Source organism: Ranitomeya variabilis, chromosome 2, assembly GCF_051348905.1.
Source record: "Ranitomeya variabilis isolate aRanVar5 chromosome 2, aRanVar5.hap1, whole genome shotgun sequence".
Classification (NCBI taxonomy): domain Eukaryota; kingdom Metazoa; phylum Chordata; class Amphibia; order Anura; family Dendrobatidae; genus Ranitomeya; species Ranitomeya variabilis.
The window spans coordinates 986299718-986316762 of NC_135233.1; the positions used below are offsets into that span (position 1 = coordinate 986299718).

Below are 17045 nucleotides of genomic sequence, written 5' to 3' on the forward strand. Positions count from 1 at the left end.
CTGCTGGAAGAAGTACTGCTAGTTAAGTTATGTTAGCAGATCCTAATGTCAGGAGATGAGAATTGAGCACAGTTGACAGCCGAGGGCTCCATGAATATGGCAGCAGAACACTCCCACTACTGTGAATTGTGCAGCCCAGAGGCGTGCCCAGTTCACAGCAGTGACAGTTCTATTGCAATAGATAGGGTCTGCGTCTGTCTGTTATCTACTATGACCATGGGATGCCGTATGATGACACTGAAAGTGTCGTGTTGCTAATGTGAAAGCAAGATGTCAGCCCTCAGTGCCTTATTTAAACTCCTATAACACACGGAATATGTTTCAAATGCAATCAAAACTTGGTTATAACAGCATGTTATGCTACATTACATTAATTTATGAATGATCTACAAACGCGGTACCTTTCCTTTAAGCATTTAGGGCGTCTCTACAGCATATGTCATAAATGCCTGATAGTTGCGAGAGCCAACATAATCTCCAGTAGCTCAAAGGGTGAGGTGGCCATGCTTGCATGGAGAGTTACAGAAGAGGGTGAACAAGCAGCTCCCTCAGGCTGCTCTCCTCACTTATTACAAGAGACCGGAGTGGTACAAGGGCAGTAGCCAACTGCCCACAAAGGATTTCACTTTAGTAATGAAAGACAATTGCAGAAAACATCTACCGTGCTTTGGCAGTCTGAAAATATAGCTCAAGAGCCAGCCCGGCACACTGAGGTATACAATCCTGGAAGTAGGAGATGAAAAAAAACAGGAGCCTCCACTGAAAAATGAATGTTACAAGACATAGAAAAGATTAACTCAAAATCCAAGATAAACAAGGCCATAAATACTTCTGAAAGTATTTACAACCTAAACTGATCCTCCTTGACTGGTCCGTGCTGTGGGTGAATAGCACAATTGCGTAATAAAGTGATCTAAAAAAAACTATTGTACTGCAATGTTCAGGATTTTAGTAGGTTTTCTTTTGAGAGTGGAGGTACACTTTAAAGTTAGGTCACCTCTAGAATGGCACAATCTATACATTCATGCTTAATCTAAAGACCCGTACAAAGGATACTGGAGGCAGGAGGCCCAGGAAGTGAATGCATGTCGTCCCACCAGCGATCCGCTCTGCGTGCACATCCAGGTGAGGAATTTATCCTGCCCAGTGCTAATCACCCATTCAGGGTCAGGAGCGAAAATTACCTCGGTCACACGGTTCTGATGAGCTGTAATAGTTAATCACAAATATAATAATTAGCGGAACCTCGTGAGAGACTGAAATTGGAGCTAACTGACCTATGAAAGGCAATGAGACACCAGTACATGGGGCATTCACCTAAACTGCAGAAGAGAACCAGTAGTACCTTCCGCTCTCTTCCAATCTAACCTACACAATATGAATCATATAGTGGGATCTCATGCTTTAGACCAAATACCTTTCACTAGAAATATCTAGTACAGCAGACTCATCTACCTACCAGGGTACGTCTTCACAAAGTTCATTTTGTTAAAGTCATCGGAGACCAAAAACTCCTGCCCAACAAAAAATGTAAGAAAAATTTTAGACACAATGTCTTACTACATATGAAAACAATACATAAACAAGTAGAATAGTCTCCATGCTTGTCAAAATAACAGCAATCTAATTCAGCTTTTATGGTTCACAAGAGACCAAGTATGGAACACAATGTCCAGACCTCCTGCTGGTCTCCAGGCCCAAACTCAACAGCCTCATAGGATATATACACATAAGAGGCTGCTGAGATGGGGTCAGGACAGGAGACCTGTGCTCAGTCCGTGCATCACACCTCACACCAGGACAGTGAAACCGGCCTACACATACACAGATACTTACAACAATAGCTCCACTATCTTGTCCCACAAAAATCATTCTACTCTCATGGTGGTATCTCAGAGCTGAGCAAGGGGCTGAAATAAAAAATGACAAAGTTAGATACAAACAAGGACAAACCAAATATTAAAAACTAGATGGTGGCCCGATTCTAACACATCGGGTATTCTAGAAAATGTATGTATGTATGTATGTATGTATGTATGTATGTATGTATGTATGTATGTATGTATGTATGTATGTATGTATGTCTGTCTGTATGTCGCGCTTAGCACAGCCACGCAGTATATAACACAGCCCACGTAATATATAGCACAGCCCACGTAATATATAGCACAGCCCACGTAATATATAGCACAGCCCACGTAGTATATAGCACAGCCCACGTAGTATATAGCACAGCCCACGTAGTATATAGCACAGCCCACGTAGTATATAGCACAGCCCACGTAGTATATAGCACAGCCCACGTAGTATATAGCACAGCCCACGTAGTATATAGCACAGCCCACGTAGTATATAGCACAGCCCACGTAGTATATAGCACAGCCCACGTAGTATATAGCACAGCCCACGTAGTATATAGCACAGCCCACGTAGTATATAGCACAGCCCACGTAATATATAGCACAGCCCACGTAATATATAGCAACGCCCACGTAATATATAGCAGTGTGGGCACCATATCCCTGTTAAAAAAAATTAAAATAAAAAACAGATACTATATACAGTACAGTATACAGTTATATACTATCACCCTCCGGCGTCCACCGAAGCTGTCCCGATGCGCGCAATGCTGCCGCCACCTTCCGTTCCCAGTGATGCATTGCGAAATTACCCAGATGACTGGTAATTTCGCAATGCATCACTGGGAACGGAAGCTGGCGGCAGAATCGCGCGCATCAGTGGACGGCGGAAGGGGAGAATAGCACAATTTTTTTATTATTATTATTTTTAACATTGTATCTTTTTACTATTGATGCTGCATAGGCAGCATCAATAGTAAAAAGTTGGTCCGGGATGGGGTGACACACTGGCACTGACTGGAGGGGAGTAGGGAGGAGGCACTTACTTGAGGAGAGTAGGGAGGGGCCAATTCGCGGCCGGACTAAGCCTGTCGCTGATTGGTCTCGGCGGGCCGCGACCAATCAGCGACGCGGGATTTCCGTTACAGACAGACAGACAGACAGACGGAAGTACCTCTTAGACAATTATATAGATAGATTAAATAAAAATACATATATATCCAGTACATTATATATACACTGCTCAAAAAAAATAAAGAACACTTAAGCAACACAATGTAACTCCAAGTCAATCACAATTCTGTGAAATCAACCTGTCCAGTTATGAAGCAACACTGATTGTGAAACAATTTCTCCTGCTGTTGTGCAAATGGAGCAGACAAGTAGAAATATTAGGCAATTAGCAAGACAACTCCTATAAAAAGGCATGGTTCTGCAGGTGGTGACCACAGACCATTTCTCTGTTCTCTTCCGTTTTGGCTGTTTCGGTCACTTTTGCATTTTGTCATTGCTCTCACCCCTAGAAGTACTGTACAGTAGCATGAGGCAGTGTCTACAACCCACACTGAGGTTTTTGTTTGCAACCCACAGAAGTTGTTCAGGTAGTGCAGCTCACAACAGAGTTGAGAGGAAACGTCCATGTGGACACGCTGAGTGGAACAGCTTTTGTGCAGATAGCCCACAAGGAGTGGTGGGTAACTCCCCAGTCTTGAAGCCACAAGATAACAATTATGGAAACAGGAACACATGGGCTACTTGCACAGTGAACAAGTCTGTAGGAACCTGCTCTATATGGGTATACCTTGACGTTTGGTGGAGCAGCTTAGTATACATTTTTTGCAAAAAATGTATCAACCAAATACCCTGTTTTTTTACATCTTTTTACTAGCACTTGCAGATTACTGTGATTTTTTGAAACTGAGTGTTTTTGGTTTTACTATGCTCTTTCGTGTCTTCAACATCCTCCAGCATGACCGGTTTGGCAGTGAGTCAGTAATGCTGTGGGGAGGCAATTTTTCAGAGGGCCGCGCAGCCCTCAATGTGTTAGCCAGGGGTACTCTGACTGCCATTAGGTACCGGAATGAGAGTCTCAGACCCATTGCGAGACCATATTCAGGTGCAGTGGGTCCTGGGTTCCTTCTGATGCATGACAGTCCTAGGCCTCAAGTGGCTTAAGTGTGTCAGTAGTTCCTGCATGATGAAGACATTGATGCTATGGACTGGCCCGCCCTTTCCCCAGACGTGAATCCAATCAAGCACATCATGTCTTGTTCCATCCACCGATGGCACGTTTAACTACAGACTGTCCAGGAGTTGACTGATGATTTAATCCAGGTCTGGGAGAAGATGCCTCTGGAGAACATCCTCCACCTCATCAGGAGCATGCCCAGGCACTGTAGGGAGCTCATATAGGCACGTGGAGGCCACACACTACTGAGCATAATTTCCTTGTCTTGAGGCATTTCCACTGAAGTTGGATCAGCTTATAATTTAATTTTCCACTTTGATTTTGAGTATCATTCCAAATCCAGACCTCCATGTGATATTAATTTTCATTTACATTGATCATTTTTGTGTTTTATTGTTCTCAACGCATTCCACTATGTAATGAATAAAGATTTGCAACTGGAATATTTCATTCATTGATATCTAGGATGTGAGATTTTAGTGTTCCCTTTTTTTTTGAGCAGTGTATATATCTTATTTTGTTCAGTATGGAAAAGAACAATCTCCTGCAGATGCTTATCCACAGAGTTAGGGCTCAGTCAAATGTCTTATCTCGTATGCGAAAAACAGTTTTTCAGATAGAACTCGTACCCATTATGGTCTATGGAGCTGTTCACATGTCCATGTATTTTTGTCAACTGGCTGGTCCGCACAAAATCACAGACATGTCCGATGTAACAGAATTTCAGATAAATCTCGTTAATACAAATCATATTGCACTCAGATGCCATCTATGTGCTGTCCATTCTTCAAAGATCGAAATGAGAAGCTGGAGAAACTTTTTTTTCCATAAGAGAAAAACTGATAAAACAAAGGTAAAAAATGACCAAACTCTGATCAAAAGAACTGATGAAACTCAGACCTTCTTGCCGGACGAGAAAAAAAACTGCTGTCTGAGTACATTGTAATATCAGTGCAGCTGAAAGCGGCCAAACTTACTGGGTGGGGTAAAGCGGAGGTTTGGAAGCCATTTACATATTTTTTTATTTTTATTTTTATTTATTTTTTTACACAGGAATTAAGACAAACCCACTGAAAAAATTATTTGTAAATTTTCACAACGTTCCATGCAGGACAAAATTCTAAAAAAAAAGTTCAGTTATTCATTAACTTCTTGGTGCTGCAGCCATTTTTCCCTTTTTTTTTTCCATCTCTGCTTTCCAGGAGAGGCAGTTTTAGTTTTGACAGCGTTCTCTTTCTCTCAGCAGTAAAATTTACAGGTATATGTTAACTTTATTCTGGGCGTCCTTATGATTACAGAGATACAAAAATTATAGAGCTAAGGTTTTATTACTTTCAAGAAGTATAAAGAAGTTTTGAAATACAGAGGTTTGCAGAAGTGTTCACCCTTTGTTTTACCTATTTTATTACGTTACAACCTGTGTTTAAATATTTTTGTAATCCGATTTGTGTGTGATGCATCAGCACTAAATAGTCTAAGTTGGTGAAGTGAGAAAAACATAGGCATAAACTAAATTTATGGGATCAAATAACTAGAAATTGGCATGAGCATATGAATTCACCCGTTTTTCTGGTGCAAGTAATTCCCTTCATAAGTCACATGTCCACCCGTGTGCAATCTATGTGTGACATGGTCTGTCAGTATATACATGCATTTTCTGAAAGGCCACAGAGGCTGCAACACCATTATGCAAGAGGCAACACTAAGCAAACAACACCATGAAGACCAAGGAGGTCTCCAAACAAGTCAGGGACAATGTTGTTGAGAAGGTCAAGTGAGGGATGGGTTATAAAAAAAACATCCTAATCTCTGATCCTCCCCCGGATCACCATTAAAGCCATGATCATCAAATGGAAAGAACATGGTGCCACAACAAACCTGCCAAGAGAGGGCCACCACCAAAACTCTCAGCCCGGGATGGAGGACATTAATCAGAGAGACAGCACAGAGACCAAAGGTAACCCTGAAGGAGCTGCTGAGTTCCAAAGCAGACTGGAGTATCTGTCCATACGACCACGGAAGAGTGGGCTGAAAAAAGCCTTTACTTAAAATGAGCCTTACAATTTTTGTAAGTTTGCCAATAGACATGTGGGAGCCTCTCCAAATGTATGGAGGAAGGTGCTGTGGTCAGATGAGATCAAAATTTAACTTTTTGGCCATCAAAGTAAACGCTATGTCTGCCACCAAACAAGCACGGCTCAATCACCCCAAGAACACCATCCCCATAGTGAAACATGGTGGTGGCATCATGCTGTGGGGTTGTTTTTTGACACCAGGGCCAGGGAAAACAGATGGTGTGAAATACAGGGACATTCTTGAGCAAAACATTTTTTTCACTCTGTCAGTGATTTGAGATTGGGACAGAAGGTTCACCTTCCAACAAGACAGTGACACAAAATATACTGCTAAAGCAAGACTAGAGTGGTTTAAGCGGAAACATGTAAATATTTGAAGTGGCTCGTCAAGGCCAGACCTTAATCCAATTGACAATCTGTGGTCAGACTTGAAGATTGCTGTTCATCAGAGGAAACCATCTAACTTGAAGGAGCTGGAGCAGTTGTGCATTGAGGAATGGGCAAAAATCCCAGTGACAAGATGTGAAAAGCTCATAGAGACCTATCCAAGGAGAAGTGCAACTGCAATGGAGACTCAAAGTATTGACTTTAGGTGGGGGGGTTAATAGTTATGCACACTGAAGTTTTCAGTTATTTTGTCCTATTTGTTGTGTGCTTCACAATAAAAAGAAAACCAAACGTTCACACTTAGCCATGTTCTTTACATCAACTGATGCAAACCCTCAAAATGAACACAAAAACTTGAAATTCCAGGACGTGAAGTAGCAAAGCATGGAAAAAATGCCAAGAGGGTGAATACTTTCGCAAGCCACTGTAAATTCAATTTTAGTTTGTTTTACCATGTTGACTACGTTTTATTACATTATTTTTTTAGAGGCAAAATGACAGTAATGCCAGTATTTTTTACTGCATTAATTGTGCACGATAAGCATATTAAAGGGAACCTGTCACCCCCAAAATCGATGGTGAGGTAAGCCCACCGTCATCAGGGGCTTATCTACAGCATTCTGTAATGCTGTAGATAAGCCGCCGATGTTACCTGAAAGAGGAAAAAAAAAGAGGTTAGATTATACTCACCCAGGGGCGGTCCCGCTCCGATGGGCGTCGCAGGTCCGTTCCGGCGCCTCCTATCTTCATTCCATGACGTCCTCTTCAGGTCTTTACGCCGCGGCTCTGGCGCAGGCGGACTTTGTCTGCCCTGTTGAGGGCAGAGCAAAGAACTGCAGTGTGCAGGTGCCGGGAAAGGTCAGAGAGGCCCAGCACCTGCGCACTGCAGTACTTTGCTCTGCCCTCAACAGGACAAAGTACGCCTGCGCCGGAGCCGCGGCGTGAAGACCAGAAGAGGACGTCATGGAATGAAGATAGGAGGTGCCGGAACAGACCTGAGACGCCCATCGGACCGGACCGCAGCGGGACCGCCCCTGGGTGAGTATAATATAACCTCTTTTTCTCATCTTTCAGGTTACATCGGGGGCTTATCTACAGCATTACAGAATGCTGTAGATAAGCCCCTGATGACGGTGGGCTTAGCTCATCATCGATTTTGGGGGTGACAGGTTCCCTTTAAATAAGGGCCAAGTCCCATACAACACAGTATAGCTCATTTAAAGTGCATTTTGGTGGCGACAGTCCACCCACAATCGATCTATTGCTGGTTCACCACAGAAATGCTTCTACATCACCATCTATCACCAGTCAGGATCCTCATATTAACCCTTTCAATACAGGGCGATTTTCCGTGTTTTATTTATTTTTTGTTACAATTTAGTTTTTTCCTCCCCTTCTTCCAAAAGCCATAACTTTGTTATATTTCCGTCCACATAACTAAGCCGTAGGGCTTGATTTTTGCAGGAAAAGTCGTACTAGGTTATGACTCCATTCATTTTAACATGTAAAGTGGGGAAAAATTTCAAATCGAGTTGAAATTGCAAAAAAGTACAATTCTTCAACTGGTTTTGGGGTTTTTAATCTACCAAGTTCATTATATGGTAAAACTAACCTGGAAATATAGTTCTCCAGGTCATTACGATTACACAGATACCAAATATGTGTAGCTTGGGGAGGAGGGTAGAGGGGTGTGTTTATTCAAGCAGTGAAAAAAAAAAAAATTTTGAAATCTGTATATGTATGTATATAAATATTTGCATTGTCATTTTTAGGGTATGTGCACACGATGCAGATTTGGTGCAGAATTGCACTGTGATTAACAGTACAATGTAAATCAATGTGAAAAAAAAAAAAGCTGTGCACATGGTGCAGAAAAATCTGCGCAGAAACGCTGCAGATTTCAAAGAAGTGCATGTAACTTTTGTGCGTTAATGCAGTGTTTCTGCACCCCTCCATTAATAGAAATCTGCAGTGGTAAAATCTGCACAAAAAAACGCATTAAAAACGCACAAAAAACGCATTAAAAAACGCATTAAAAAAAGCACCTGCGGATTCTGCCAGGAGATGCAGATTTAGTGCAGAAAATTCTGCACCACATTTCCTACGTGTGCACATAGCCCCATATTCCAAAAATTGAAAATGTTACAGGAGTCTAAGGCTATGTGAGGGCTTATTTTTTGCTCCCTGAGCTGATGTCTTTACTGTTACTATTTTGGGGTAGGTAAGCCATCTTTCACACATCAGTTTTTAGCCGTCAGGCACAATCCAGCTAACTTTGAAAAAAACGGATCCTTGGCAAACTGAGAAAAACTGATGCGACGGATCTGTTTTTCTGCTGGATCTGACTTTTTTTTTTTTTTTTTTAACCTGGGGACAGAGTTTGGAGATCCGTCGAGAGAGAGGGGGGAGAGAAAAATGCATGATTTTTTTTTTTTTTTTTTAAACGGAATTGGTTGCGGAATTCCATCATTTCACCTCACGTTTTATCTGTTTTTCGCCGGATCCGTCGCTGTGCGTTTTTTCACCAAACAGAAAAAAACGTTCCTGTGTATGTTTTCTCCGGCCGCCAGAAAACTAATTTTCGATGGATCCGGCAAAAAAAGAAAAAAAAAAAAGGATGAAACATGAGGCCATCTGGAGCAATCCAGCGCTGAGAAAAAAAAGTATTCGGCGGCAACTTTTGCAGGATCCATTTATTTTTTATATTTTTTATTTTTTTTAATTCGCCAGATTGTGCCTGATCGCAAAAACCTGATGTAAAAGGGGCCTAAGATGTTTTGATCGCCTCTTATTGCATTTTATTTGTTTTACGGCAGCCGGAAAAAAAACCATAATTCTGGCATTTCAGTTTTTCTTCTCGTTATGCTGTTTACTAATCGGATTAATTTATTTTAGATTTTGACAGCTCGGACTTTTAGGAACGCAGTGATACCAAATGTGTATTTTTATTTTATTGTTTTATAGTGAAAATCACTGTCTCCTATGAACATCAGCTAAATGCTGGCTCTCAGAGGAAAATAGTCATAGACCCCTGGCTGTCACGGCAACCGATCAGGCCACGCGATCACACTGCAGGAGAGTCGATGGGGGTGTGGAATGATACACCTTCCTGCCACCAGAGATTGACAGTAGCATTTAACAGGTTAAAGGAAACCTGTCACCCCCAAAATCGAAGATGAGCTAAGCCCACCAGCATCAGGGGCTTATCTACAGCATTCTGTATCCTGAAAGATGAGAAAAAGAGGTTAGATTATACTCACCCAGGGGCGGTCCCGTCCGATGGGCGTCGCGGTCCGGTCTGCGGCCTCCCATCTTCATCAGATGACGTCTTCTTCTTGTCTTCACGCCACAACTCCGGCGCAGGTGTACTTTGTCTGCCCTGTTGAGGGCAGAGCAAAGTACTGCAGTGCGCAGGTGCCGGGAAAGGTCAGAGAGGCCCAGCACCTGCGCACTGCAGTACTTTGCTCTGCCCTCAACAGGAAAAAGTACACCTGCGTCAGAGCTGCAGCGTGAAGACAAGAAGAGGCCGTCATCGTAAGAAGATGGGAGACCCCGGACCGGACCGGGACACCCATCGGACCGGAACAGAACCGGGACCACCCCTGGGTGAGTATAATATAACGTCTTTTTCTCATCTTTAAGGATACATCGGTGGCTTATCTACAGCATTACAGAATGCTGTAGATAAGCCCCTGATGCCGGTGGGCTTAGCTCACCATCGATTTTGGGGGTGACAGGTTCCCTTTAACAGCATGGGCAACTGATGTTCTATAATTTGAATATTCTGTAACAGACATTTCCTGATTCCATAACTGCCATTTCCCCCGGAAACACTTGGATATTCCGCCGGAGAAAAAGCGGCGTTTCCAGGATGTTACAATATACACAGGAAACCCGGCCGTATTTACACAGCTGGAAGATAGCAGCACTGGCACAAATACACTGACTCCACACTGCGTCCAGCCTCAGCCATCACGGAATAGAACACTTCAAAAGTGAACATTTAAAGGGAACCTGTCAGCAGGATTGTGCTCAGTAACCTACACACAGTGTCAGGTTGGCGCCTTTATACTGATTACAATGATACCTGGGAGATTAATCCATGTTGTTGTTTAAGCTTTGTGTTAATGACATGCTCGTGCTTCGGGGCAGCATGTGGGGGGGTCTTAGGCTGTGTGCACACGTTCAGGATTTTTCGCGTTTTTCGCTATAAAAACGCAATAAAACCGCTAAAAAAACATACATTAAGCATCCTATTATTAGAATACAATCCGCAATTTTTGAGTACATGTTTGCGTTTTTTTCCACGGAGGAATCGCATTCCGAAAAAAAAATGCAGCATGTTCATTCTTTGTCCGGAAATGTGGGGATTCCGCACACATAGGAATGCATTGATCCGCTTTCTTCCTGCTTGTGGCTATGCCCACCATACGAGAAGTAAGTGGATCATGTGCGGTTGGTACCCAGGGTGGAGGGGAGGAGACTCTCCTCCAGGCCCTGGTAACCATATAATTGTTAAAAAAAAAAAAAAAAAAAAAGAATTAAAATAATAAATCGTGATATTCTCACCATCCGGCGTCCCCCGCAGCGTTCCCGCTCCTCGCGATGCTTCTGTTCCCAGTGATGCTTTGCGGCAATGACCTGTGATGACGTGGGTCTCGCAAGACTGCTACGTCATCACAGGTCATTCTCGCAATGCATTACTGGGAACGGGAGCATCGCAAGGAGCGGGAAGACTGCCGGGGACGCCGGAAGGTGAGAATATCACGATTTATTTTTTTTAAACTATTTTTAACATTAGACCTATTTACTATTGATGCTGCATAGGCAGCATCAATAGTAAAAAGTTGGTCACACTTGTCAAACACTATGTTTGACAAGTGTGACCAACCTGTCAGTCAGTTTTCCAAGCGATGCTACAGATCGCTTGGAAAACGCTAGTATTCTGCAAGCTAATTACGCTTGTAAAACGCTAGTGTTTAGCGGGAAAACGCATGCCAATTCCGCATGCTTTTTACCCACGGCACAGTTGTGGAATTGCCGCTGAAATTTCCGCGGCAATTCCGGACGTGTGCACATAGCCTTAATGTGGTGCTCTGCTTACATATGCATCGGTATGGCATAGGTCACGATCCCTCACTGGCCTGCCCCCTAGTTTACATAATGAATGTAATATGTATTGGGGAGAAAACAAACAAACAAAAAAACACATTTAGCAGACAGGCGTCGGCGCATATATAATATGCATTAACCCCTTAACGTCCAATGACGGATATATCTGTCACTGGACGCCTCCCCGTTTCATCGCCAGAGCCAGCACCTTTTCCGGCACATGACATCTGACCCGACAGCTGCAGGTGGAATCACGATGTACCCGCGGCTATTAACATGTTAAATGCCACTGACAAACTGACAGCGGCGTTTAACGCGTGCTTCCGGTAAGCGAGACTGAAATCTGTCCATCGGTGACCCCTGTCAAATGACCACGGGTCACCGATGGGTTGACATGACAACCAGAGGTCTCCTGTAGACCTCTATGGCTGTCACTGCCGGATTGCTAAGAGAGCCGCCCAGTGGACGGCGCTCACAGGAAGTGAGTAATTCTGCTTATACAGGTGATCTGATCATCGCCTCTATGAAGCAGAGCCGATCGGGTTATGGCAGCTCCTAGTCTCTCATGGAGACTACTGAAGCATGCAAAAAGTAAAAAGAAAAAAAAAATGTTTTTAAAATCATAAAAAGTCCAAATCACTCCCCAACACCCAAATAAAATAAAGCCACTAAAAAAAATTCAAGAATAAAAAATAAAAATCAAACATGCACATATTTAATATCGTCGTGTTCAGAATCGCCCAATCAATATATAAAAAGAATACAATCAGTAAAACGGTGTAGAGAGAGAGAAAAAAAAAAAAATATTGAACAGCCAGAATTACTTATTTTTAGCTGCTGCAACATAATGTGATAACGGGCAATCAAAAAAATCATATGCACACCAAAAAGGTATCAATAAAAACGTCAGCTCGGCACGCAAAAAATAAGCCCTCACCTAACCCGAGCTCACAAAAAATGGAGACGCTACAGGTATCGGAAAGTGGCACAATTTTTTTTTTTTTTTTTTTTTTTGACAAAGTTTAGAATTTTTTTTTCACCACTTAGATAAAAAAAGAACCCAGACATTTTTGATGTCTATGAATTCGTAATGACCTGGAGAATCATAATGGCAGCTCAGTTTTAGCATTTTGTGATCCTAGTAAAAAAGCCAAAACAAAAAACAAGTGTGAGACTGCACTTTTTTTGCAATTTCTCCACACTTGGAATGTTTTTTCAATTTTCTAGTACACGACTTGGTAAAACAAATGGTGTCGTTCCAAAAGTACAACTTGTCCCGCAAAAAATAAGCCCTCACATGGCCATATTGACGGGAAAATAAAAAAAAAAAGTTATGGCTCTGGGAAGGAGGGGAGCGAAAAATGGAAATGCAAAAACGGAAATACCCCTGGTCCTTAAGGGGTTAAATTATTTTCTTTAAAGATATACATTTATTCTGAAGAAAATAACAAAATTCTCTCTCAAAATGGCGCCGGCCGCCCCTGCTCAATGACATATATTGACCATCCCATAGATGCTACTACGAGAAAACGAAAGTTTGTCTCCAAGATGGCGTTGACGGCGCCTGCGGAGTAGGATTGCTGATAAATACTACTGCGCAGGCGTGGCAGGCACCATTGTGAGAAGTTATTTTTTTTTTTGTCAGATTAAAGTATATCACTTAGTGCAGCAGGGCTGATGCAGTGTGACAGACAGGCAGTGACCACAGGAAAGTTCAAAACAAAGTGTCTTTAATGTTCAACATACTCAGAAACGGAAAAGAAATGGCATCCTCCGGTTCGTATTCGGGAATCAAAACAATCCGTATCTGAGATCTGTTACCGTGGGTGACTGCACCATCGTGTCACGTTGAGGGGCGCCAGGTCTTTTGGATTCGCTTGGCTCCGTGTTACTTCACAGAGGCTGAACCTTGCAGAGCCACCTCCTCTGCAGTTTGCAAACCGACACCCCCAACCCTTTACTGCAGGGATTTTAAATGGAATCTGTGGACATGGGCCACTTGTAAGACCAGGCTGGAGAAGGTGAACCGCACCACTACCATCTCCTGTAGCTAACTTAAAAAATAAATGGCCATGCCGGGTTTTCTTAAATCTGTCTTGGGCAAATAGCTTGTCCAAGACCACACTTTTATTCTGCACGCCAACCACAGCTATGCCTGTGACTACAATACACTCCAGCGGCCTCAATACGCTTCTATGCGCATCCTGGGGGACACATAGTGACCCTCGCATAAACTACCTGTCACTGCCTCACACACTAAATAAAATAATGTAATGCATATTATAGATGTGATCATGCTGCAGAGAAGGCGATGCCGCCGACAGCTGAATGGGATTTATTTAACACATATTATATTCAGTATGAAATATAGGGGGCAGGTCAGTGAGGGATCAGTGACCTGTCAGCAGTCTGCATTATGAATAGCTAATCAGAGCACCACATGAAGACCCCCACAGGCCGCCCCAAAGCACGAGCATACCATTAACATAAACTGAAAATAAGGATTAAACAACAACCACAAGACGGCGCAGACCTGACACTGTCTGTAGGTTACTGAGCACATTTCTGCTGACAGGTTCCCTTTAAAAGGATTTCGATACTGATAAAATGTACCCACATGGCAGAGCAGACTCCACTCTCTTTATATACACAGGGAGATATCGGGTAGGGCAAAAACTAATGTAGCTCTTACATGACATGGTGTGATAGATGCTGGGCCAATACTGCCCGCTGTCTCTCTTCAGCCATATTCGCAGAGTCCTGTGGATACAAATGAAGCTTTTATATATCGTTGTTACAGTACAAAAACAGAAGATATTTCAGGAAAGTATTACGTTCCAATAGTGTTTACACAGTTACAGGAGAAATGATTTCTCTGTTATAGGGAACCGGTCATAAGATTCCTGTCGCCTGAACCATGGGAGAGACCTGTCAATCACCTGGAGAGGGGCAGGGAGAAGTCAGAAAGGGGCTGACCTTTCTTCAGCCAGAGGAGACAGGGTTGTAAATACGTTATTTTTTGTTTGTTTTTGTGACACCCCCTTTAACTCTTCGGTGCCATCAATAAAAATGTAGTGGACATCCCCTTCAATTCAACTTGAAAAGTCATGTATTGTGTGATTTAACAGTAAATAATATTTATTTGTAGGACAACCCCTTTAAGGCTATGCGCACACGTTCAGGATTCTCTGCAGAATTTTCCTGAACAAAACCGGACTTTTTCTGCAGGAAATCCGCATGCGTTTTTCACGCGTTTTTTGCTCGTTTGTGACGCTGTTTTGTGCGTTTTTTTCCGGAGCTTCCCAATGCATTAAATAGCAGGAAAAATGCGAAAAATCCGCAAAATTAATGAACATGCTGCGTTTTTAACGCAATGCGTTTTTTTCGCGGAAATATCGGATTACTCACCGGTAATGCTCTTTTATAGAGCCCACGACAGCACCCACTGAGAGAGGGGATCCGCCCCTAGGAACAGGAAACCTACAGAGAGATAAAAGGGGCGGCCCCCCCCTCGCTCCTCAGTTGTTTTACAGAGAAAAAGGAGGAACCGCCGCCAGGTTTTTTAGTTTACCAGGTTTAGGCATATATACATATTTACAACCTCATACCATATTACTCTATTATATACATCTCCCTATTAAGACACCACGTGCAACTAAATAAAGAAAAGGGAGGGAATCGAATGGGTGCTGTCGTGGGCTCTATAAAAGAGCATTACCGGTGAGTAATCCGATATTTTCTATTCGCCACGACAGCACCCACTGAGAGATTTTCAGAGACTATATACTGGGTGGGTTAACTGAATCAAGAACCGAAACCCCAAAGGTTAGGTCAGAAGCAGCAGATAGATCTAATCTATAGTGTCTATAGAAGGTGTTTGGTGAAGACCAAGTTGCAGCCTTACATATAATGTCTATCGGCACATTCGCCCTTTCTGCCCAGGAGGTCGACACGGCTCTTGTGGAGTGTGCTCCCACATGCATTGGAGGATCTCTTCCTCCAGCTTTATACGCCAGGATTATGGCATCTCTAATCCAGCGTGATAGCGTGTTCTTTGTAACTCTGGAACCCTTGGTTTTCCCCTGGAAAGAGACAAAGAGAGCCCTACTCTTCCTCCAGTCCCTAGTCCTCTCTAAGTAGGCTAGAATAGTTCTCTTAACATCTAGGGTATGAAGCCTGGCTTCTTCTGGAGTCGAGTGGTCTTTATAGAAGGTAGGTAACAAGATCTCCTGGGATCTATGAAAACTAGTGGCTACCTTAGGGAGATAACAAGGGTCCGTCTTTAAAATTATTCTATCAGATGTCACGGATAGATAAGGAGGGTCAATAGACAAGGCATGGAGATCACTCACTCTTCTAGCGGATACTAACGCTACTAACAGTATTGTTTTTAGCGAGATGTTCTTTAATGAGGCCTCATGTAGCGGCTCAAACGGGCTTTGTGTCAAGGCATCTAGGACCAGAGATAGATCCCACTGAGGCACCTGTGGTATATGAATAGGTTTCGATCGTTCACATGCTGATATAAAACGAGAAACCCATCTATCTCCCGCCACATCATAACTAAAGAGGGCTCCTAGAGCTGAAACCTGGACTCTTAGAGTATTTACAGACAGTCCTAATTCAAGTCCTTTTTGCAAGAACTCCAATATTGCAAATATAGGAACTTCAGCGGAAAGTTGTGCAGTATGAAATTGAAGGAATTTTTTCCAAATTCTGACATAGATTTGGGTAGTGGAAGGCTTTCTACTCTTCATAAGAGTATCTATAAGCCCACTGGAAAAACCCCTTAGAGTTAGTAAGTGCCTTTCAAATTCCATACCGTCAGATTCATGCCTTTTACCCGAGGATGGAAAAACGGTCCCTGAGACAACAGGTCCTTGGTCTGAGGCAGGATCCAAGGGTCTGTAGTCGACATCGCCCTGAGCCAGGAGAACCATGGCCTTTTGGGCCAGAATGGGGCTACCAACAGAACTCTTGCCCCCTCCTCCCTTATTTTTCTTATTACTATAGGTAATAGATTCCATGGAGGGAATGCGTAGGCCAGGTCGAATGTCCATGGCACCTGAAGGGCATCGAATATGTCGGGGTTGTCCAGTCTGCAAAGGGAAGCAAATGTTTTGACCTGACGGTTGGACCTTGTTGCGAATAGGTCTATTTGTGGCACGCCCCATCGGTCTGTTATCAGCCGGAAAATCTCTCTGCTGAGCATCCATTCCCCTTGATGAAGGGTATGGCGACTGAGGAAATCGGCACGAATGTTGTCTATACCTCTGATGTGCACCGCTGACAAGGACAACATGACTTTCGGCTAACGTCATGATGTCCGAAGAGACTTTCATAAGATTTTCTGACCGTGTACCTCCTTGACGATTTAAATAGGCTACTGCCGAGGTGTTGTCTGAGAGGACCCTTGTGTGAGAG

At 43.1% G+C, this 17045-nt stretch overlaps 1 protein-coding gene across 2 annotated transcripts in view; it reads right to left on the minus strand.

Moving 5' to 3' along the window:
- WDFY1 (WD repeat and FYVE domain containing 1) overlaps positions 1 to 17045 on the minus strand; it is a 46384-nt gene that overhangs the window by 21008 nt on the left and 8331 nt on the right. For both annotated transcript variants that reach the window (XM_077290897.1, XM_077290896.1), the window contains exons 2-5: positions 14314 to 14381; positions 1837 to 1910; positions 1460 to 1514; positions 1057 to 1207 (exon numbers count right to left, since the gene is read on the minus strand). In XM_077290897.1, the coding sequence (XP_077147012.1) occupies positions 1057 to 1207; positions 1460 to 1514; positions 1837 to 1910; positions 14314 to 14381 (348 nt within the window). The remainder of the gene's footprint in view (positions 1 to 1056; positions 1208 to 1459; positions 1515 to 1836; positions 1911 to 14313; positions 14382 to 17045) is intronic.